General features: G+C 44.7%; 1 protein-coding gene across 1 annotated transcript in view; it reads left to right on the top strand.

The window, feature by feature from the left end:
- RHOJ (ras homolog family member J) overlaps positions 1-16087 on the top strand; it is a 54319-nt gene extending 38232 nt beyond the window's left edge. Inside the window, exons 2-5 of the mRNA XM_054286758.1 lie at positions 7305-7363; positions 13208-13372; positions 14456-14551; positions 15841-16087. Of these exons, the coding sequence (XP_054142733.1) occupies positions 7305-7363; positions 13208-13372; positions 14456-14551; positions 15841-15987 (467 nt within the window). The 3' untranslated portion in view covers positions 15988-16087. The remainder of the gene's footprint in view (positions 1-7304; positions 7364-13207; positions 13373-14455; positions 14552-15840) is intronic.
- The last annotated feature ends 6196 nt before the right edge of the window (positions 16088-22283 follow it).

Below are 22283 nucleotides of genomic sequence, written 5' to 3'. Positions count from 1 at the left end.
CTTTAGCCTTAAGAAAGGAATAAAGCACAGCAAGACTCATTAAATAATGAGGATAATCAACCAAAGAGAGCTTTAGATGAACCATTGGGGGGTGACAGGTAAGAATAGGAAATTCATGTTACCTCTGGCTAGATCATTAATGAAACCATTGCTAGACCACACTGTCTGGTCACAGCAACTGCTCAACAAAATATCTGGAAAACAGCTGCAAGAATGATTCAAGAACAAGAAAATATGCCTTGTAGGAAGACACTAGATAAGCTATTTAGAGCAGAATAAATGATGCTATGAATCCTATCTGGCTTTAGAATCACTAAATGTCTGTGGCCTAAAGACAAAGCAGCAAATTCCTCACCACCTCATTAGACCAAGAGCTACAGGAGTGAAATCAGCTGAATCCCAGCCCTGGAGGCTCCCACCACAGGGAGCAGACTGGAAATGTTTTTCAGATATTGTAAATATCAGATGGGCAGAAGTATTTGCTCAGCAGAACATAGATCTCATCCATTGATGAGGTGACAGGGAATGGTGAGGTTTACTCAGAGCCCTCCTTTTGGAAAACATTGGCCCTCAGAGGTCTGTGTGTGCCTGGTGGTAGATGATTCCAAGAGCAATTCAAAGCATTTAGTAAAATTTACATATAAAGTTGGGTATTTAGGCCAATTACAGGGTAAAATAGCATGCTTTTGATTTGCTTTTCAGAAGAATGTGGCTGAGCTGCAGGGTAAGTTTGGGGTAGAGCATTGACTTGGCTGTAATCAAATCTTGTTTGTCAGGAAGGAGGGAGTGGGGGAACATTCCTTGAGCATAAAATCACCCAAACTCCTGGAGATGACCCTGATGCATGGATGTGAAGGAAGGCCCAGGCTGGAGTCAAGGGTTGAGCCAAGGGTCCTGTAACACCAGCTCTTACCTGCGCTGGGTGTGTTGGCCACAAACATTGCAGGATTGCCTTTCAGCCAAAGCAAAAGGGGACATTTCCAAGGGCAGCACTGCAAGTGAGGCTTCTGGCTAAAATGGGAACCAGTCACAGAGCTCAGCTGGGTGATTGTCATGGATTGTCCTGCATGTCTGTCCTTAAGGTCTTTCTTACTCTTTTTTTTTACTGTCTTTGATTTGCAGTTTCCAGAGCATTCCCAGCTTCAGTTGCAGCAGTGCAACATCTTCTGAAGGGTGGTCCACAGCAACAGAAATTGTTTCTCAGACAGTGACCCACAGAAAATTAAAGCATTGTGTGACACCTAATCCTTGAGTTTTATTTTCTCTACCTGGATTAGCCAAAGAAAGATATTCTGAAGAAAAATATTACCCAAAATAGGATTCAGAAATGGACATGAGGCACTTAGAAGGTGCTATAAAAATGCACTGCCCATATTCACTTTGTTTTCTAATGGAATATTCAAAGCTCCTAATTCTTAAAGTCTGGGATATGTAATTCCAGCTCAGTTATTTAGATGCCTGACCATTATGGGAACCAAAGGGAATTAAAGATCTGAATATCTTTGATCTAAATGCCTTTGAGGTGTTTTTGAGTTTCAGTGCCTAGCTGCCACAGGGATCCTCAAATTCCAGCCACAAAGACCCTTATTTAGGAGCTATGCGGTACAAAAAGAAGGCAATTTATAAACCAGATTTTTGAAATCATTCTTCTTCAAACAAACTCCTACCAGAGCACTCCTGTCCTGCCTGGTGTAAGCTCCAGAGAGCAGAAGACATCTGTAGAGTGGAGGGGAATTCCCAGTTCAATACAAGAGATTTCACAACAGTGCATTTAGGAAGGAAGGAAAAATATTACCCAGTGAGCAAACACACAGTCAGTATCCCCAGGGACATCAGCTGCTGGAGAACAGACCACATTCACTGTGTCAGGAACCTCATATCACAGGAATTACCCTGAAAGGTGCCTTAGAAGGAACTTGCATACCAAGATCTGTCCTTTTGCCCATGTTCTGGTTTTATCATTTTCCCCAGATGAAAAACAAACAGACTTGGGCGTTTCTAGTGCCAGCAGGTCAGCCAGAACTGCAGTTGTTCTTGTACTGGTGGCCATCCCTGGGAGTGTTAAAGGTCAGGCTGGATGGGGCATTGAGCAACCTGGTCTAGTGCCAGATATCGCTGCCATGGCAGGGGGCTTGGAGCTAGACTGGCTTTAAGGTCCCTTCCACCCCAATAATTTTATAATTTTTTGATTATTCTGTGTTAAGCAACATTCACCAGGTATCTGTAATCATAGTGAGCAGTCAAATGCACAGATTAATACTCATAGCTTGCTGCCTAGGGCTGAAGATGGCCCTTGTGAAAGTTTGAGGCTTGAAGCAGTTTAATTTGCCCAAAACCATGAGAAAGTCTTTCCACCCAGGCAGGTGCCACCATCCCTGCTGGCTCACAGGCTCCTGGCTCTTTCTCTGAAGCAGCTGGACCTTAATTTGTTGGCAGGAATGCACTGGAATAAATGGATTACTTTTCCTGTCTGGTGTCACATTAGACACTGCTTGGCTCCTGTGTGTATTCTGGTTGGGGGTTTCACAGTCTTTGGGTTCTGCAAGCACTTTTTCACTGGCATGGAAAAATTCCCCCTGATGTGCAAATCCACTCTCCCGTTCCACAGCTAAGTGAGGCTGAGATATTGCATCCTAGCTCGGTGTCATACAGAGATTTATGTGTTGCTTTGCTCCATTAATCAAACTGAAGATGTTCTGAGAGTTCAGCAGACAATTTATGTCCCATTCCTGTCAGTGCAGTGAACATTGCTGCTGTCTGGCTGAAGGGCTCTTCCATGGGTGCAATTCAGCCCCAAAAAGTTACCAAACAAAGCACAGTGGGAGAAGGGTTGGGCAAAGATTGGCCACTGACAGGTGGATCTGGGCATTGAGAACATCAGTGGAAATTGTCACATTGTCCCCAGAAACACAAACTAAGCATGGATTTAAACAAAGCTCCCAGCTCAGACCTGTTCATGGTCCATACACAATGGTCCACACCAGGTCCATCCCACACAATATCCATCTAGACCTTGTCCTTCTGCTGTGGTGGCCACGCTCTGTGTTGAGGTCCATTAGCAGAACCCCAGAAACACAGACCTGCAAGAAAGCCTTGGAAGTGACCCAAAATAGTTATTCAAACTCTAGTAAGCAATACCCAGCTAATTTATGACCTAGCAATCATTTTTAAAGCAGTGTTTTACACACTCTGCACTTGGATAAAACCACCTAGTGAAGGGAGGGGAACATCTGCCCTGCTGCATCATCTGGTGCAACCCAGACTGGAGAGAAAGGAGGGCCAGGGCTGTGCAAATATTCAGCCTCACTTTACTGCAGTCTCTGCTGCACTCAGTGTTAAAGGCCAGGTCGTTTCAGTGCTTAATCAATACATCAATACAGTCAGTAAATGACAAGGAGAGTTCATATTTGTCTTGTTACTCCAAGACTGCTCATAAAGTCGAGTTCACAATCCCATAAAGGAGCCTGTATTACCCCAGTGGCTGGGAAGGAATTCCTCATTGGCTTCCCATAGGCCTGTCCACGGAGAGAACAGGAAAAGATAATAACAGGGTAAGTAAGAATAAACTGGAATAAAGCCAAAAGTAAGGCCTACAAATCTAGCAGGGCAATCTCAGCTCATAAATATGACCCACCAAGTGGATACTCTCAACAGACTTTTGCCTGACAGAGGCAGACTGATAAACTCGTGGTATAAAAACACCATGAAGTTTTCACAGGCAAAAGCCATTTATTTCACAGGCAAGAGCCATTTATTTTTACATCTGTTTTGCCTGCTTGAAAGTGTGGTGGAAATTTTAGCACCAATATATTAACCTGGACATCACTGTTTCAAGAGCCAGGGATCATTTCATTTGCCAGGGGGAGCCATTTGGTCCCCACTGCATTCAGAGCCAGGAATCCAAGGATAACACTTGAGGTTTTGCTGGGGTGGTAGCTGCAAATTCAGAGGTGATATGGGCAGGAATAATATCCTCTGATGATGAGGGAGGCTAGAACAATAGACAAGAAGAAAGAAAATATAAAGTTTGATGGGCAAAAGAAAAAGCGGGGGAGGGGGAAAAAAGGAAAAAAAGTAGAAAGGAGAGAAAGAGAGAAAAAAAAAGAGAGAAAAAGTAAAAATATAGGATTGGTGCCATGCAGAAATTCACAGCAGAACACAAAAGGGACAAGATGTAGAAGCAGAATTAAATGTGATATGCAAGCTGGGTAGACTCAGGATGTATTTTTCCAAGAGCCCTTGCAATTCTTATCCCTGGAGTGGGGAAGAGTAATGGTAGGACACCACCAATCTCTTTATTCCCCCTCAGCATTTCCCAGAGGTGACCAGGAGCCAAACAACTGCACAAACCATCAATCACTGCTCAGTGTGTGGCTCCACAGACCTGCTGCAAAACATCCACCGTGACTTCATGGACCACAAAGCACAGATAAGAGTCTAGGAGTTAAATCCTTCTGGCAGAGCACAGCACACTCGAGGTGGACTGATCCTCTATCCAAACAGCTTATCTCCAAACCATATTAATTACTGGAATACACCAGCAATTTGTATCTGCACCAGGGCTTTTTGCCAGTGCAGCTCTCTCAGTCAGATGCTACCAAGAAAGAGATGGGCCAGCAAAGCTTCACAGCAGAGTAAATTTCAGCTTTTAAGCTTTTTAAGCACTTTTAAGATGTCTTTGCAAGCAGGACCCAGCCCAATCTGCCAGTGCTCAGGGTGAGCCAGCAGGAGAGGCAGAGCTGGATAACCCTGTCAGCACTGATGTGTGCCACATGGCTCTTCAGAGTCAAGCTGATCTGCACTGTCACAGACATCTTTTATGAAAAATCCTTTCCTTAGGATTTTTCCTCCTGAGAAGCTGAGAGACCTCAGGAACAAAATGTAAACAATGATTATCTGCTGCTGTGGAATGCAACAGGTGCATCTGTGATTGGTCTCATGTGGATGTTTCTAATTAGTGGCCAATCACAGTCAGCTGGCTCGGACACAGAGCCCAAGCCACAAACCTTTGTTCTCATTCTTTCCTATTCTATTCTTAGCCAGCCTTCTGATGAAATCCTTTCTTCTATTCTTTTAGTATAGTTTTAATATAACATATATCATAAAATAATAAATCAAGCCTTCTGAAACATGGAGTCAGATCCTCATCTCTTCCCTCATCCTCAGACCCCTGTGAACACGGTCACAATCTGCACCTCCATGTGCCCCACAGCTGTCCTGAGAGCATCCTGCTTTGGAGGAGCTCTGCAGGCTCCCTGCACATTCCACCAAGGACTGACAGGGAACTGCTGTTTGCAGCCCCAGAGACCGCGTGTGCTCCCAAACACCACCTCAGCCAGCTGTGCACTGCAGCTGGAATGCTGCCTTCAGCTGAAGGGTACATCTTCACAGCTGGTCCTTGAGCAGAGTAAAACCTCCAGAGCAGGTCTGGCTCCTGCATTTCTTGGCACAAGGGTGGATTGGAGGCTTGCCAAGGTTGCAAGTGGGGGAAAAAAAGCAAATTTCCCGCTGCCTCCGGTGAGCTGCGCTGACACCTGTAACCCCACTGCTTCTGAGAAGGCAGCTAAGAAAAGCAGGAGTGTTGCCAGTAACTTACACACTTCATACCTCTGCTGGGCATTCTGGGATTCCCTGCGCCACAAGAAGTTGCAAACCACAGCGCCAGGGAGGATTATTTTAAATTATTTCATTCAAGTCAGGTTGAAGGAAGAGGATGGGGCATCCGGACTGTCTCCTGTCTGTGTTGGTGGCCATGTCCCCACGCTTGTACTTCTTCCCCACCTTGGGCATCCATGCCCAGTGTCCATGAGTTCCCTGGAGCTGCAGAGTGCAGAGCTGAGATGAGCAGAGGGAGCTCCCTCCCCTTCCCCACCTCCTCCTGAGGGCACATCCCAAGGCAGCCCCAGCAGTGCAGCCCATCCTGCTCTCATCAGCAAGTCTGGTCCCCACCGAGCCTTTGTACTTCCAGGATGTCAAGTTTGCTCTCTTTATGTGCTGACAGCACTGCTGTGTCTCTGCAAGCAAATAAAGCTGCTGAATAGTCAGCCTATCCAGTCACACTGGCAGGGACTTTCAGTCCAAGAGATCTCAAACAGGACATTGTTCCCCAGTGCAGGAGCTATTAAATTCCATAAATTTGTAGCTGCTTTTCTGCTACAAATTTTATCACCAAACAAACAAAGAAAAAAAAATCAGCAAGATGCTGCATGATGTTTTCAAGCCTCTTTTTTTTTATTGTCCAAAATAACCATTACTCATACCCAGCCCTCATTAACTGCAAGTTGTGATCACCTGATGGGCACCAGTCTGAGCCTCTTCCCCCATTCCTGACAAAGTTTTAATTTCATTCCTATGCTCTGCCACTTGTCTTCATGTTTAAAAAAATTAATAGTCCATATGCTGCAACAATATAATTATTTTAAGCAACCTTCCTGGCAAATGTTTGAAGGCTTCCTGTTGACTAATGGGTGGAACTGGACTGCCCCCCTTTCTTTCCAGTTGAGTGGTAATGATTTAAGCAGATTAACTGGTTAACTAAATGTCATTAACCCAGATCATGTCCTGTATAAGAAATAACACTGGTTACAGGAATCAGCTAATAATGGGGCAATGAGAAAACATTTTTGTCAATGTCAAAATTTGTCAGTGGGCTCAAAATGAAGTTCATAGTGATTTCTGCTAAAGGAGTAAATATGCTGGATGTGAGCAACAAACTAAGCTTTCCTTCATTTGCCACAGAATGTGGTCAACATCCCTGAAAATATTCCAGCTCCTCTTCTTTCCTGTCCTTCAAATCACCCACCACACAGCCTCAGGTACTAAACACTGCCACCTCACCTGAGATGGCACAGGGCAGGACAGCTGCACCTCCAGTGAGACCCACCAAACACCAGCCACTGCTGAATGCTTCATCATTCCACAGCCTGGAAGAAATAAAATAATAAAAACCTCCCAATGATCTACGACCAGCCCACCCCAAAGCCCATGGTGGGGAGGCAGGAATCCTGTGCTTTCAAGTCCAGGATGTTCATTTGGTGTCTGCAGAGGCAGGCAAATGTCCCCCTGTCTCTGGACCCTGGTGGCAGCAGTGTGTGCAGCTCATCACCCTGGGCTGTTTGTACAGAAATGAGATCTTGGCATAAAGGATTTGCTTTTGTTGTGATTCAGTTTGGGTTGGATAGATGTGCTGGGCTCAGGATGCCCAGTGGAGGACACCTGCTAATGTGTCTGTTGGCATTTTGGGATTAAAACACATCAAAATGAGGCCACTGGCATAAATAACATTTCTTGTTTCTCTCTTCCAGTAACCGTGACTGTGGGAGGACAACAACACTTGCTGGGGCTTTATGACACTGCAGGGCAGGTAAAGAACTGCAAAACATTTATCATTTTTCTTCCTCATGTTTTTTTTTTTTTGTTACTATCATACACTGGGGTTTGTTGTTGGCAATGTTTGTGGAGTTTGTTGGGTTTTTTTCACAAATAATAACAATCAGGTTTGAGTTGTAATGGTTGAACTGCTGACCTTCTCCCTTTCATTTTCATTCTGTTTCAGCAGTAAAACACACACAAATACATTCATCCCTAAGACTGTGTTTTGCCTAATCAAAAAAATAAAATTTGATGAGGCTGTGAGACCCCCTTATACCCAACTTCCTACTGCAAGTACCATCCTTTGTGTAATCAGTGTTTTCTTACCTTTACCACACGGTGGCATTGAAGATACAGAGAATAATTCCCATTTTCAAGATCAGAAAACTGGTATAATTCAGCACCAGTCTATCAGTCACCACCTGTTGACTTTTTAAGTGGTAACCCAGCCAGATTTGCATCCACCCCAACATCCCAACATTCTTCTCCCAGGACAAGGGTGTCCATTACAAGACAGTCTGTATCCCATGCTCAGTTACATTTTGAATTCTTTTGCTGTTTCCACTGTCCACACTCTGCTATGGTGTGATTGCACTCAAAGCTTGCAGAATAATTTCACCCCCTGGAGAGGAGGAGAAATTATTTCTCACTGCTTTGCTCTGCCAGCAGAAGGGCAGAAGGAAGTACAGGGAGCAACACATTTTTTGTGGTGAAATTTCTCTCTCCTGACTCCAAATGCCAGTGAGTGACAAAATAAAGAAAGGGACATAGTCTGCACAGAAACCTTGCAAAAAATCATCTGCTGAGAGCAGAGGGAGGAGGCTCCAGGTTCCTCACAGACTAGGAATGTTGTAACCCACATTCACCAGCTCCTCCAGTCACAGCTGACACTGAAGGCAGCAGGAGAGAAAGCAGATTTGGGAATTTGCTTCACTCCCTCTGGGTTCCAGCAGCCCTGGATGCAGGGCTTTGCTTCCACCAGGAAAGCAGCACCTTCTTGGCTGTGCTGGTTTTGGCCATGACTGACTGCTATGAAAGGCACAAACAGTGCAGAAGGAGACCCTGCTGTCTGCAAAAGGCCACTTCAGGCAGAATATACTTTGCAGCACTGTGCAGAGAGATCAAAAAACCCACACCAGAACAGACTGTCACTTCCAGAAAAACCTGCACTCAGCAGAACTGGGGCTTTGATGCTTTGGGTTTCACTTTCTTTAGTTTTATTCTTATCATGTCTCTGTAGGCAGCACTAGTCTTAGCTGCTTTGGTGGCCCTTACAGACCACACATCTTTCCTATCCACATGGTGAAAACTGATGATCCAAAAACCAATCCCAAAATATGACCCAAGCCCTTGCCCCATGTCCAAATCCTGTTCAGTCTTTTATTGTGTGTTCACAAACTCTGAGCTCAGAGCCTGTGCCATGATCCATCAGCCCTGCAAGCCTTTGCAAGCCAGACTGGAGTTATATTCAGTTCCCAGTCAGCTTTCACCCCGTGCCTTAATATTCCTGCTTGTTTTGTAGGGCTGACAGTTCCACCTGCCACCCATTTCCACAGCAACACCTCCTCTCACTCATTTGTCCTCCTGAGCCAGAAGGAACACTCAGCTGTCTCTCTGACAAGCCTCACCCCTCCATCCATTCCTCAGCATTTTGCTTCACACTAGGCAGTTCCCCACCTGCCTCCAAAGCCTCTCTGCAGCTCCCCAAGCCCAGGTCCCTTCCAGACCCTGCTCCAGAGGACGTGGCTCTCCAGGCAGAGCCCAGAGCGTGAATCAGCCCCTGATGACTGGATTGTCCCCGTGGAGGCTGCAGGGATGATGCTTCCCACATGCTCCAGTTATAACAACAGATCATCTGGGTTGTTTCCTCCCTCCTTCTCCTTGTGCTGTGTGGCTTTCCAAAGGCATCAGTGTGAAGTCATAGCCAGAAATAGCCCTTGACACTGCGATGCTATAAAACATATGCTAATGAAATAACAATTGAAAAATGTACTCCTGTAGCAGGACCCTCTGTCAGCCTGAAGGGAGAGCTGGCACAGACCCCAGATTTGAGGTATCTGGCTTTCTCTATCCCTGGCACAAATGGTCCTTGGAGGAAAAAACTGTGGTCTTTTTGCTGGGCTGGACTTAGGTGCAAAATGCTTTAGCAGAGTGTACAAGAAATCAGCACAGCAACAACATAAAGACAACAAAAAAAAGCCAACTCTGCTGCATTTTTGGGGCACAAACACTGCTGAGCTGATGGCCAAGGGGGAGGGGAGGGAGCAGCACCAACTGATCTTGGTCCTGGCAAGTCACAGGCAAACAACTCAGCAGGGCCAGGTCTGGCATTTCCAGGCCAAACCAGTGGCCAGGCAATGTTAACTGGGAAGCCTCATGCTCCCTGAATAGCAGGCAGCACAATGCAAGCATGAGCCGGGAAAATAATAAAATAAATAAAAATAAATTATTGATCAGCTTCAGCTCAAGCCCACAAGGACACAAGTTTCTTCCCAAACATTACTGTCACTTGCTACAGCATCCCTCCCTGGATGGGGCCCATACCCATGGAAATGTTCAGTCCCTTTTTTACATTTTTTGTGAAATTGACCATCTCTGAAGGAGAAATTACCCAACAGGCTGTCTTTTCTAAAGGTCCATGGAAAGGTTTTGTTTTGTTTTATTTTATTTTATTTTATTTTATTTTATTTTATTTTATTTTATTTTATTTTATATTTTATTTTATTTTTATTTTTTTTATTTTATTTTATTTTATTTTATTTTATTTTATTTTATTTTATTTGTTGCAAAGCTATCAGGCCTTTTCCTGGAGAGCACGTACAGAGAAGGGGTCCTTGTCTGATGTGTTTTGGAGGATCCTGTTCATGTTCAGGAGCCCAAATCAACTCTTATCTATGATATTTGTGTTTTAACCTGTCTGTGAAAAATCCCATGTGCCCTGGTGGGAGGTGAGACCTCTGCTATGAGGTGCATGGCTGTCCCTGCTTACAACTTATATAATGCTCTGTGCTGATAGCTCAAATCAGGAATGCTCTTCCTGAAAAAGGATTTTCTAGGGATTCAGAAGGAACAAGGAAAATGAAATTAAATGCAGGCTCCTGGAGCTGTCACAGCCAAGCAGAGCGCTCATGGTTTTAATCTGAAGTTTTAATGGTACAGTAAGTCCCAGCCCCTCTAAATATGCACGTCTGGAATATTGAAAATTGCTATATTTAGCCAATTTCTTCCCAAAACTCCTGGATGAGGATTCCTTGAGGCTTGCTGCCACCACGTGGCTGGCTCAGGAGCTAAACCAAAAGCACAGAAATTACCTTTGCTGGTATCAGCCTGCGGTGGCTGTGCCACAATCAACCTCAGGTTTGATGTTCTGCCTTCAAACAATGTCCCATAATCAGGCCAGGCTTTCCTAACCCCCAGCATCCACATAAAGCTGTCCCTACATTGCAATTTCTCCTCTGATCCCATCAGCTTGGCATCCACTTTGTCTCTATTAACCTCTGCTGGGGGCTGGCTGCCACCTCCAGAGCCTTGGATAAATCTCCTGTCACTGACTTGGCTTCTTCATGAGCTGCATACTGGTGCACAAACCCCACAAACATCTCTGAGAGGTTTTTTCTCCTGCTAGTCCTTGAATCCACTTCAATTCCTAATCCACTTTCCTGGGAGGGGATACATCCAAACACCTCCTCCTGTAAATCCTTCTTCAGATCTTTCTGTGCCACTGTAAAGACACAGTTATGCCACTTGAAAAATACTCTGGTTTTATCCCAAATACCGTGGCTGTGAGGGCTGGTGGAAGTGAATGAGAATTTATTCTTCCTGTCAAAGTAGGTTTGGGACAATAAACATCCAGTTAGACAAAACAAAACATTTTGTTTGTGTTTCAGGATGCTTTTTTAAACTTTTCTTTCCTGACACAGAGCTAAATTTGGGCTCATGCTTCCTTTCAGAATAAATAATTAAATTTTGGGGGATTTTTTTAGAAACAGTTGGTGCAAACTGGTTTTGAGTAATTCATTGGTATATTTTGCAAAGTAATGTTGGTCCAGAAGGACTCTGGGTCAATTTATTACTGTATAGTCAGTGAAAAAGAGACTTCAGAAAGGTGATTTGCCAGTCTCACTTCACAATTAGGTCCTCTCATTAGATGACCCAATCAAAGCAAGGCAGAAATCAGGCTGCCCTAAAACATCATCTATTCTGACACACACTGAACAGTCCTGCATCACTTTCTCCTGCAGGACAGGCAGCAGCTTCCATTATTCCTGCCCTAATGTGGGTTTTCCCTGCCTAAAATAAATGTTCTCAAGTCTGAGAAGCAGCATCCAGGTGTCTTTTTCCCCCCTTTTATTAACCTTATTTCCTTTTATTAACTAGTCTGTATCTGCAAAGCAAATCACACCAGCTGAGTTTTCACACAGTTATAACCAAAATCAACCAGACTGCAGAGATTTGAGACTTGTCCAGAATGCAGAAACTATAAACTGCAGATCTACACTGCAGTCAGGCTTGACAGCAGCATGTATTCTTGTTTCGCCCACTCCAGCTTTGTGTTCCATTCCTCTTTTTTAATTCTGAAACCCCTAAAAAAGCCTTTGGAGCAGATGCATCCTCTCTAAAAAGCATCTGTTTCATTGCACTGGAGTTTTCTAAGAGGTTTCATTGAACAGTACCCACCAGACACAGCTACAAATGCTCCCACTGTCAGACAGAGCCAGGCTGTCCCTTTCGCATTGCTTGCAAAACCTCTGCTTGCTCTCAGCTTCTCAAGCCTGAAAACAGACCCAAATTCTTCCCTGAAACTCAGCTACCAAAGCCAGCTCATGACATAGCACAGCTGTGATTTGAGTGTCTGAAAATTCACCTTCTTCACCACTATGGAGAAAACATCTCCTTCCACCATGCATGGCCTGTGGAAACACCAAATCACCCACAGTGAGTACCCAGGTACTGCAGGCTGGATTTGATCTGCTTTTTGATTTCAGGATGTCTTGTGCTGGCTGGCACACTGCTGTGCACCCTGCAGGACTGTTCAGCATCGCCTTCTGCACCACCATCTCCACAGACAACACAAACAAGACCTGTTCACACAATCACAGCATGACTGAGGTGGAAGGGACCTTCAAAATTATCTAATTACACACACACACCTCACCAGGGATAGGGACACTTTTCACTAGACCAGCTTGCTCACAGCCCCATCCAGCTTTGAACACCTCCCAGAGATGGGGCATCTTTCAGCTCTTTTTGGTAAAATGCTGATAAATCAGCACCCTTGTTCACTGCAGGGTGGTTCCCACCCTCCTTCCAGCAGCCACCTGGAGCTTGGGAAGTGTGAATGAATATGGACAGGGCTGGCCACTTCATCAAACTCAACAAGACACCCCCCCTTGCAGTCATCCCCTCCTTGTGACTGTCACAGACATCTTTTATGAAAAATCCTTTCCTTAGGGTTTTTCCTCCTGAGAAGCTGAGAGACCTCAGGAACAAAATGTAAACAAAATGTAATTGATTATCTGCTGCTGTGGAATGCAACAGGTGGATCTGTGATTGGTCTCAGAGAGTTGTTTATAATCAATGGCCAACCACAGCCCAGCTGGCTCGGACAGAGAGACGAGCCACAAGTCTTTGTTATCATTCTTTCCTATTCTATTCTTAGCCAGCCTTCTGATGAAATCCTTTCTTCTATTCTTTTAGTATAGTTTTAATATAATACATATCATAAAATAATAAATCAAGCCTTCTGAAACATGGAGTCAGATCCTTGTTTCTTCCCTCATCCTCAGACCCCTGTGAACACCGTCACAGTGACACTCTTGCTGTTGTCCCCTGGCAGGAGGATTACAACCAGCTGAGACCCCTGTCCTACCCCAACACAGACGTGTTCCTGATCTGCTTCTCCGTGGTGAATCCTGCCTCCTACCACAACGTGCAGGAAGAGTGGGTGCCTGAGCTGAAAGTCTGCATGCCCAACGTGCCTTATGTCCTCATAGGAACACAGGTAAAGCCTCTCCTGAGCATTCCTATTGAACTCATAGGAAATTCAGCCAGATTTTCCCATTAGAGGAAATTTCAGGGACTGGGAAAGGAATCCAATGTGCAGGTGTCCAGACTGGCACAGCTCATCCCATATTTTTATTCAAATGTATATTAATGTGTCATAAATACCTAGAGGGAGAAAAGTTTTCATACAGGTCTCTGATGAGGAGGTAAAAAACCATCAAAGTTTGTGGCTAGTAGCTGAAGCTAAACTTCAAACTAAATTTTAAGAATGGGAGTAACCAGCCAGATGACATGGGAAGGAAGTAGCCTCCCTTCATGCTTTTGTATCAACATTACAACTGGTGACTCACCATCCTGCTTGTGTTACAGTGATTGTCAGAGTGAATGATCAAACCCCATTATTTTGGCCTTAAAATCTATTAATCTGTCAATCAAATAAAAATGCCTTAAATATGGGTTTGTTACCAAGACACAGAGTGGATAGAGACTGTGAGGGAAGGGATACAACCATATGGAAAATGTCAGAGCACTGGACAGTAAGCTAAGTCAAATTAGAGAAACAGATCAAATGCTGGTCAAAACCAAAGTCTTCATGCCACAGGAAAGGCAAATAATTCAAAAACTGGCTTTGTTTTCTACATTGGAATAATCTAAAATATCCATTTCAAAATAAAAACATTATCCTTTGGATCACACAGTCTGAAAATGGACAGGTTTGAAATGCCAGAATACTTCGCTCTGATGCTTTCCATGGAAACAAAGGATTTTGTTTCAAGCCAGAGTGAGCTGTGTCAGTCTGTCTGTCAGGGTGGGGTTTGGGTGATGCAGTGCAGGGTTGCAGCTTCCCCCACCAGTGGGGTTCTTTCCTGTACCACTCCCATCTGAGCTGTGGCCCAGCAATCTGCAAAGGAGAGCTAATTCATGGTAAACTGAAAGAAAAATAAAAGGTAAGTAAATGTGCAATTCATTTCTGAAGTATCACCTGAGTTGAGGAGTGATACAGCTGCCCTGATGTGGGTCTGTAAAGCCATGAGTGTCTGCCTGAAGAATCACAGCCCAAATTTTGTGTATTTTGCCCTAGATTGACCTCCGGGATGATCCCAAAACTTTGGCGCGGCTGCTTTACATGAAGGAGAAACCACTCACCTATGAGCACGGAGTAAAGCTGGCAAAGGAGGTAAAACAGCTTCTTCTGATGCCACATGAGGCTGACTGATCCCAGCTTTCCTCTGGGTTTCCTTCCTTCAAGGCTCCCCCAAGGCCCCTAGGCCCCAGACAGAGATTGGAGCCTCTGTTCAAACAGGCTGGGCCCAGGCACACCTTGTGACCCCTGAGCTTCTGCTGTAGTGTCAGCTGAAATATGGAATATCCTGAGTGGGAACATCCCAAAAGGGTCCATGAGTCCAGCTCCTGGGCATGCACATGACAACCCCAAAAATCACACCATGTGTCAGAGAGAATGGTCCAAACACTTCTGATCTCTGGCAGGTGCCATGACCAAGCTCTAAGAAAATCTTTGTTCCTCAAGGTTCCATGTGAGGAACACAGGGCAGCAGGTGGCAAATGGGCACCAAAACAGCCCATTTTACTGCCTGTTTTATCCAAGTCAAGTGTTCTTGTGCAGGGTTCTGCCAGGGGATGCATGTGGCAAACCCCTCTCTGCAGTCAAGCCACCTCCTGTCAAACTCCTCCCTACCCCTTACAAAAGCACAGACAGCTGGATTCCCACTTATCCGTGGCACTGCAGGCAGCAGAGAAGGTTTCTGTGGGATTGTACATTTTTCCTGCAAATGTAGGGGGTCAGAATCACTCCCCAAGCCCTGGGGTGCAGGATTCTGGATCCTGGCCTTGTCCCCTTATATGCTGCAGGTGCTATTATTGTCCCTGGCCCTCAAAATCAGAGCATCCATGAGCAGAACAAACTGAATAAGCCACAAGGTTGCTGAATAAGTTGAGGCTGTTTTCCCAGGCCTCTGTGGGTGTTTGTGTCATGCCAGCACACCCTGGAGACTCCTATCTCAAAATGATGCTTCCCCATTCTCAGAAACCTCCCCAGGTAGCAGCTCCCTGGGACAGGAGGAGGCAGGACACAAGAGTGACAGTTCAGGGGAGTAGAGCCAAGTATGTGAGGGGTTCAACTCCAACCCAGCATTTCCTCAGAAGCCTCCCCAGCTGTACAGGCAGGAGGCCAAGCTCCTGGTCCAGCCCTCAAACATGGGTGCAGCCCCTCTCTCTGGAGGGTTGTGCAGGGAATTCCTGCAGCCATTCACCCCCACGTGGTGAGATACTCGTGTTGATGCTGGTTCCTCAGGATGACCACATGAGCCTGTCCCTTCACCACACAGGCAGCCAGATACAAACAGAGAAATGGTCTGACCCCTTTCCAAATGTAGGAAGATGCTGGAACAGCATCACTGCGTCTCCCAACAGTGGATACTGACTCTCATTTTCCCTCCTCTCTTTCAGATCGGAGCCCAGTGCTATCTGGAGTGCTCAGCACTCACACAGAAAGGCCTTAAGACTGTCTTTGACGAGGCAATCATGACCATTTTCCACCCCAAGAAGAAGAAGAAGCGCTGTGCAAAGTGCCACAGGTGCTGCACCCTTGTGTGACGTCCCCTGGGAGGCAGAGCCAGCTGAGTTCAGTGAAACCAAGTAGGTTAGAAAGGCAATGAAGGTCACACACAACTGAAACGGGGAGCATGACCAGAAAAGGGTCCTTCTTACCCAAATATAGGAGCTCTCCATGCTGTGACACCTCCAAGCTGTATCACCCTTGGCTAACTCCTGTCTCTGTGTTTCCTAACTGTTTGGCAGCCTGGTCCCACTGCTGCAGACTGCACCAACAGAAACCAGGATGCCTGCTTGGCTCCCCACCTTAGGAATAAGGTGAAGGTGGCTTGTGACAAAACAAAGAGCTAAAGACAGCAAAAGAAACAGGAGAAACTCCTTTTGTGGCCTTAAGTAAGAATTGATCCAAATTAGGAATTTGCAGTCCTTAGGAATTGAATCTGAAATGACTGAAAGCACATGGAGATCTGTAGAAATCTAATATGTAAGATATACACTATAGGTAGGATGTACTGTAAAATTGCTTTTCTTTTATAAGACTTGCTAGTTCAGGAGATACTTTAGTTTGTTCAAACCACGTGGAAGCAAAGGTGGAGTGATTCCAGTTTATTTTCACTTAATGGTGAAACTTCACAGCATCAGGATGTTGCTGCACCCAAGCTATCAAAATGGATCAACATTTACCTCCAGACTCAAGGAATGTTCTTACAACTAAAAAAAAAAATGCAAATAACTGTATTTTTACAGAAGAATGTCAGGCTGAGCCATGTTTCCTTAAGCTGAGAAAGGATGCACAGAGTTGTAGCATTAATGTACTGAAACAAAGAAATTCTGCCACCAAAGAATTTTGCCCTAGACATGAAATAGCACCATGGAACAATCTCTCTTCCAACTGAGAACGAGAACGAGACACATTGCCATGGCAACTGAGAATTTACCTTACAGATCAGCTGGATTTCTACATCTCACCCAACAGCCAAGAACAGGGAAAAAAAAAGAATAAAGCCAAAGGTCATGCCGACTTTAAGTGCTTTGAGGTGATCCAATTGCCTTAAAATTATCCTTTTTTTATGAAGTATTTCTGTAAAAAACCTCATCAAAGGGGAGTTGTGAACTTGTTGACTTTTTGTAGCCTCCCTCCTCCCATTCATTTCTTCTCTGTCCGCTCCCATTTCTCCATCTCCACAGAGAGTTCTGTTCCACAGTGTGGCTGCAGTCCTCAGGAGGGGACTTTTCCACAAGTGGCAGGTGCAGCCACCAGCATGGAGATGGAAAACCCAGCCCATGGGGAAAGGAATCTTCTGTGACCTCCCCTTGCTGCTGGGGAAATTGTGCCTTGTGCCTAAAGGCTCTCCCAGGACCCTGCAGCTTTGCACATCGCAGCACACAGACACTCAGAGGTGAACTCAAGGGTGTTCTTGTTACCTGCAGCTGCCTCTGGGTACCCTGGCAGTGCCACAGGTCTGCCTTGTCCTGGATGTCATCCCCCAAGCAGGAAATCCCAGCACCAGCACACACAGATTTGAAGATGTAACTCCTTGCAGAAGCTGTGTCTGCATGCAGCATGTCCAGGAATGCCAGGAGGGAGCAAGTGACAGCAGTGGGACAGATGTCCCAGCCTGGGGACACGGGCCCTGCTCCCCTCTGCACCCCAAACCAGGAGAATGGCAGCCCTCTCCCCTTGGGAAGCACAGTGTCCTGGCTGAGAACACTCCTGCCACCAGACAAACCAGGCAGCTCCAGAGCTGGTGCTGGCCACAGTGACTGCAGCAAGATGTGGGAGCAGCACCCAGGGCACATGGAAGGGACCAAGGTTGGTGCAGTGCCCAGTCCTGCATCAGGACCAGGCTCATGGATCTGAGCTCTTCCCTCAGCACTAATTCCATTTCATACAATTGTAGGATGCTTTGTGTTGGAAAGGACCTCAAAGATCATCTAATTCCAACCCCAGTTTACCATGGACAGCTACAGAAACCAGCTCTGACACCCCTAAACATTTCCAGGTAGAAATCAACAGTTCTCTCTGACCAAAGCCATCAGACTCGAGGCAAATGCTTTGCTCTTTTTTTACCCAGTGGCTTCCACTCACCATCCCTTTCCCCTTGCACACAAACATGGATCAAAACACAGTTGAGCCATACCTGAGACAGACAAGTTCCCCTCATTGCTGGTGACTTTTTTGTGCATATTTTCTGTTTGGTTTTAATACTTCAGAGGCCCTGGCTGCTAAAGCCCAGCTCATGCCATGCCACAGAGTTTGTGTCCATCCCCAGGCAGAGCAGTGAGTGTTCACCTCAACAGGACACTGTCTATCAGCTGAACTATAATGTGTAAAAATATATTAGAGTATGAGGAGAACTAGGCATGGATTAAATAAATTAATATTTAGGTTTACAACATGACTAGAATTCCACTGAAACAACAACAACAAAAAGGCCTTGAACAGATTTCAGGGAAATTATATCTGCACTGTGCTGCCTTTCACTTCAGTGGAAATTAATTAGGATGATTGGTTTAGCTCATGTAGGTTGCTGGAGAGTGATGTATGAGTCTGGTGGAAGAAGGTGAAGTCTGGTTTAGCTGAAGCACAATGCAAGGGCTCAGGTTGGAACTGCCTGGTTTTCTTAGAGCTTCAAAAAACGTGGAAATAGAGGAAATAGAAAATCCAGAGTGACAGCTGAGCTCATCCTAACGTAACAAGCACACTGGAAAAGTGAAATGGAGCACACTGGCATGCAGCAGGGAATGCCACAAATAATTAAATTGGGGTTTTTTGCCTGCCACTGAGTACCAAGGGTGATTGTTAATCTTAATAGAATGGCATGGGATCAGCAGTAAAATCAAAAATCAACTGAGAAGTTGCAGCATCGATGTAACTGCAGTGGTTTGAGGGAAATAACCTACAAAACATATGGTGATGGAGAAGCTGAAATGCTGCTGCCCTAATGTGTTAAACTGCAGCAATCTGAACAAATCCTTGCATGGAGGAAGCAGATAGAAAAGTGTTAATATACATACAAAAAATGTTAAGGCTAAGCAGGTGTTTCTTTGCACTTACAAAATGGAGCATGTCAAGCTTGTGAGACAGTAAAATTTCAAGTTTTGCAAACTGATTTTGACCAAAATTTGAATTCTGGGAGATGCAAAAGAGGGACAGTGGTTACAATCCACTGAGAAATGGCCTCTGCACTCCATTTATTTTCATTTTTCTTCCAGCAAAAACAAATGTTTTTTGAAAAGCCATGTTTAATGCAGGTCCCATAAACATTCTTGTGTTAGCTTATATACACATACCTGTCCATGAAATGTGGCAAATTCTCCAGGATCTGCCCTGTTACACTATTTTTTTGGGGAGGCAGGGACAGCACAGGCCAAGAGGCTTTAGAAAGGGTTGCAGGCAGATGTAAGGAGAGTCATTGACAATCTGGCAAGTCATGCCTAATGCCTTTTTTAAAAGCAGCAGATGGTGTGTGAAAGGCAGTAAAGCTTATTTTCAGAAAAACCAAAACAGCAGACATAGTGCAAGTGCAGGCATAAGGCCACAGATATAAACTTCAAGTTATTTTTCAAGCACCATTAGTAATAAGGAAAGAAAATCAATAAAGGACTGCCAGGTGAAAGGGGATGGGTTTACTCACTGTGAGATGAGCTAGAAATCAGATCCCAATTTCACCTTAAAAGGAACACTGTAACGAGAGTCATAAAGGTTAGAAACCATCCCTGCAACTTTTTTGACAACGTGCCCTAAATGCAGCTGATGTCAAAGCCTTTCCTGACAGAGCTGCCTTTGCTAATAGTCTGCTGTCATTTCAAAAGCACTCACAACTTGCAGAAAACTTGCTGGATCCTATAAAACTCATCTCCTTTGGCCTCTTCTGAAACCTTCCTGTTCTACCCAGAGTTCTTAACCTGAAGCTGCTGTTTCAAACAGAATTCCCAAAGTATTTTCATGCAAACCCCTGCAAGGAGAGATTAGAGGTATTTGAGAGAGATCTCAATTAATGAGAGAGCTTTTACCACATTAAAACCACCTACAGATGCCTCTGCCCTTCAGAGCCCTGTGAAAACACCAGGACAGTGGGACTGGGACAGTCCTGCCACTTCCAGCATGACTTGAAGGAGGTCCCACAAAAACTCACAGTTTGTCCTGTGCCTCCCAGAGCTCTGAAAAGTTGGAGAGAAGGCAGAAACAAGGCTTTAACCCCACTCAGGTCCATTCTCATTTGTTCAACAGGATATATGCCCTGTGTGGGTACAGAATTCACCCCAAGTCCAGTATGACAATCAAAACAATAATTTCAGCACCTGGCATCGATATTTGTCACATTTTTTTCTCTTCTGAAGCACTCAAAGCATTCAAAATAGACACAGAATTAAATATAGCACTGCATCTTAATATGAAATAAAGTTATTCTAAGTGCTTTTATTAAAGGGAGAGATTTTGGTAGTCCTCCTCCTACTGAAGAGAATCTCTCTTCACAAGGAGCTATCTCCAAGTTGTTCATGTCTCATTCCATCCCACTGGCACTGCTCAGGTCATGAGGGAGGCTGATTGGGGATCTGTCCTTGCAGTTTAATTGCCAGAAAATCTCTGCCAGCTGCTCTAGTGGTGGTGGCCTGTGTTCTTTTGAATCCCTTCAGGAATGGTGACCCAATCACTTCCCTGGGCAGCCTATCTCTCCCTTTAATTCATGTAGGAAAGATGCCCATCTGCTTTTATACCTTGCTCTGAGCCCGTGACCTTTTCCTGTACCTTTTTCCCCCAAGTGACACAGCAAATACCTCTTGACTCACCACACAGAAACCTCATCTGGATTAAAAATATTTTGCAGTGGCATCAATCTGTCTCAGGCCAGGATTGTCTAAAAGCACATTTGTCTTCTCCCACAAAGAAATTCACATGCTCAAGTTGGCCCAGGGACCATTTGTTAAACAAAGAGGGAGAATGTAGGAATGTGGCTGCACATGCCTTTCTCCATGCATTTTCTTTTCCCCTGAGGAGGACCTGTAATGTTGTTTTATCCTACATTAAAAAAGGACAATCTGGAAATAACAGAACATTTTGTTGGTTCACAACTCTATGGGACTGGAGGAGCATCATCTGCTGTGACAGGAGGTGAGCATGGAGTGACCTACATCAGATAACTTCTAGTCACATTTGAGCTCTTTGCAAAAATGAAGACAAATTTCCACTATGAATGTTTATTTTCCTCCTCTTGAATAAAGACCATCTGAAAGCAGGAAAAAGCCTCCCACTGATTTCGGTAGTGGCTTGTGATCTCAGCTGTCTTCACCTATCAAAACAAAACAGGAATAGAAATAGTTTTGCATCAAAAAGTCAGGACAAAATCACCAAGTCATGGATGCAACAGAATCACTTCTGCTTCGGGGGAGAGCTGCAAAATCAGGGCCCAGAGCCACAATTAATCAGTTTGATCCTAAACCTTGAATTTCATTTTAAGATGTTAAGGGGACACCCATAACTAGAACAGCAACAACAAAAAATCTTCAAATTCTCTTTTCTTTGTTTCAGTTAAAGCTTTCAGAAACATGGGAACAAAAATCTGTTCTCTTGGGCAGTTCCAGGAGCCACACCATAACAGCAAAAAGAGTCAGAAGCTCATTGTAAGGAGGAAAATTACTTCAGAAACCCAGAGCAATAAGCAAAAACTCATGTGAATTGCTGTCAGTGGTGAAAAATCACTTCAAATTTGAAAATATGGATCCCCATCCTTTTCAGATTGTGCAGACCATAATGCAGTGTTTGGCTGCTTCTAACTATAATGGTAGGGTGGGATTTTCAGAGATGCTCTGTGTTGGCTTCATTTCAATTCTCATGAAGACAATGGAAAATTTCAATGGGGTTTTCCACATGACTAATGTGGAAAATGCTTGAGAATCTTTATGTTTCGTCCTTTTCTGACCTTTTATTTTGGCTGACCAAGCCTTGAGCACACAGATACACTGAGCCAGGTCCGAGAATCCTCTATACCTTCTGGCTGCTGGTTAAGGACTCCTGAAAGGAGTTGGGGCATCCAAAGACTTTGCTGATCTCACCTTTGGAGGCTGCATCTGCAACACCTCAGTTCAACCACTACTGAGCTGAAGATGAAAGTTACATTTTAATTACAGTGTAATATTCAAGACATATGGTTATCTTTGCTTAAAGATCATTGCTGTCACTTGATTTCATCCCATGCCCTTCAGGACATCAAGTTTGATGTAGTTTTGATGAAGATCAGTTTGAGCTCTCACTGATACCAACTCCGGTGAATTTTGACTTTGATTGGGGGTTAATGAATTCAGAGTAAACAGTTGTCACCAGTCTACAGTTTCCA

Source organism: Melozone crissalis, unplaced genomic scaffold (genome assembly GCF_028551555.1).
Source record: "Melozone crissalis strain CALT ecotype California unplaced genomic scaffold, PUWL_Pcris_2 ptg000056l_1, whole genome shotgun sequence".
NCBI lineage: Eukaryota > Metazoa > Chordata > Aves > Passeriformes > Passerellidae > Melozone > Melozone crissalis.
This window is presented reverse-complemented; position numbering and strand designations above follow the sequence as displayed.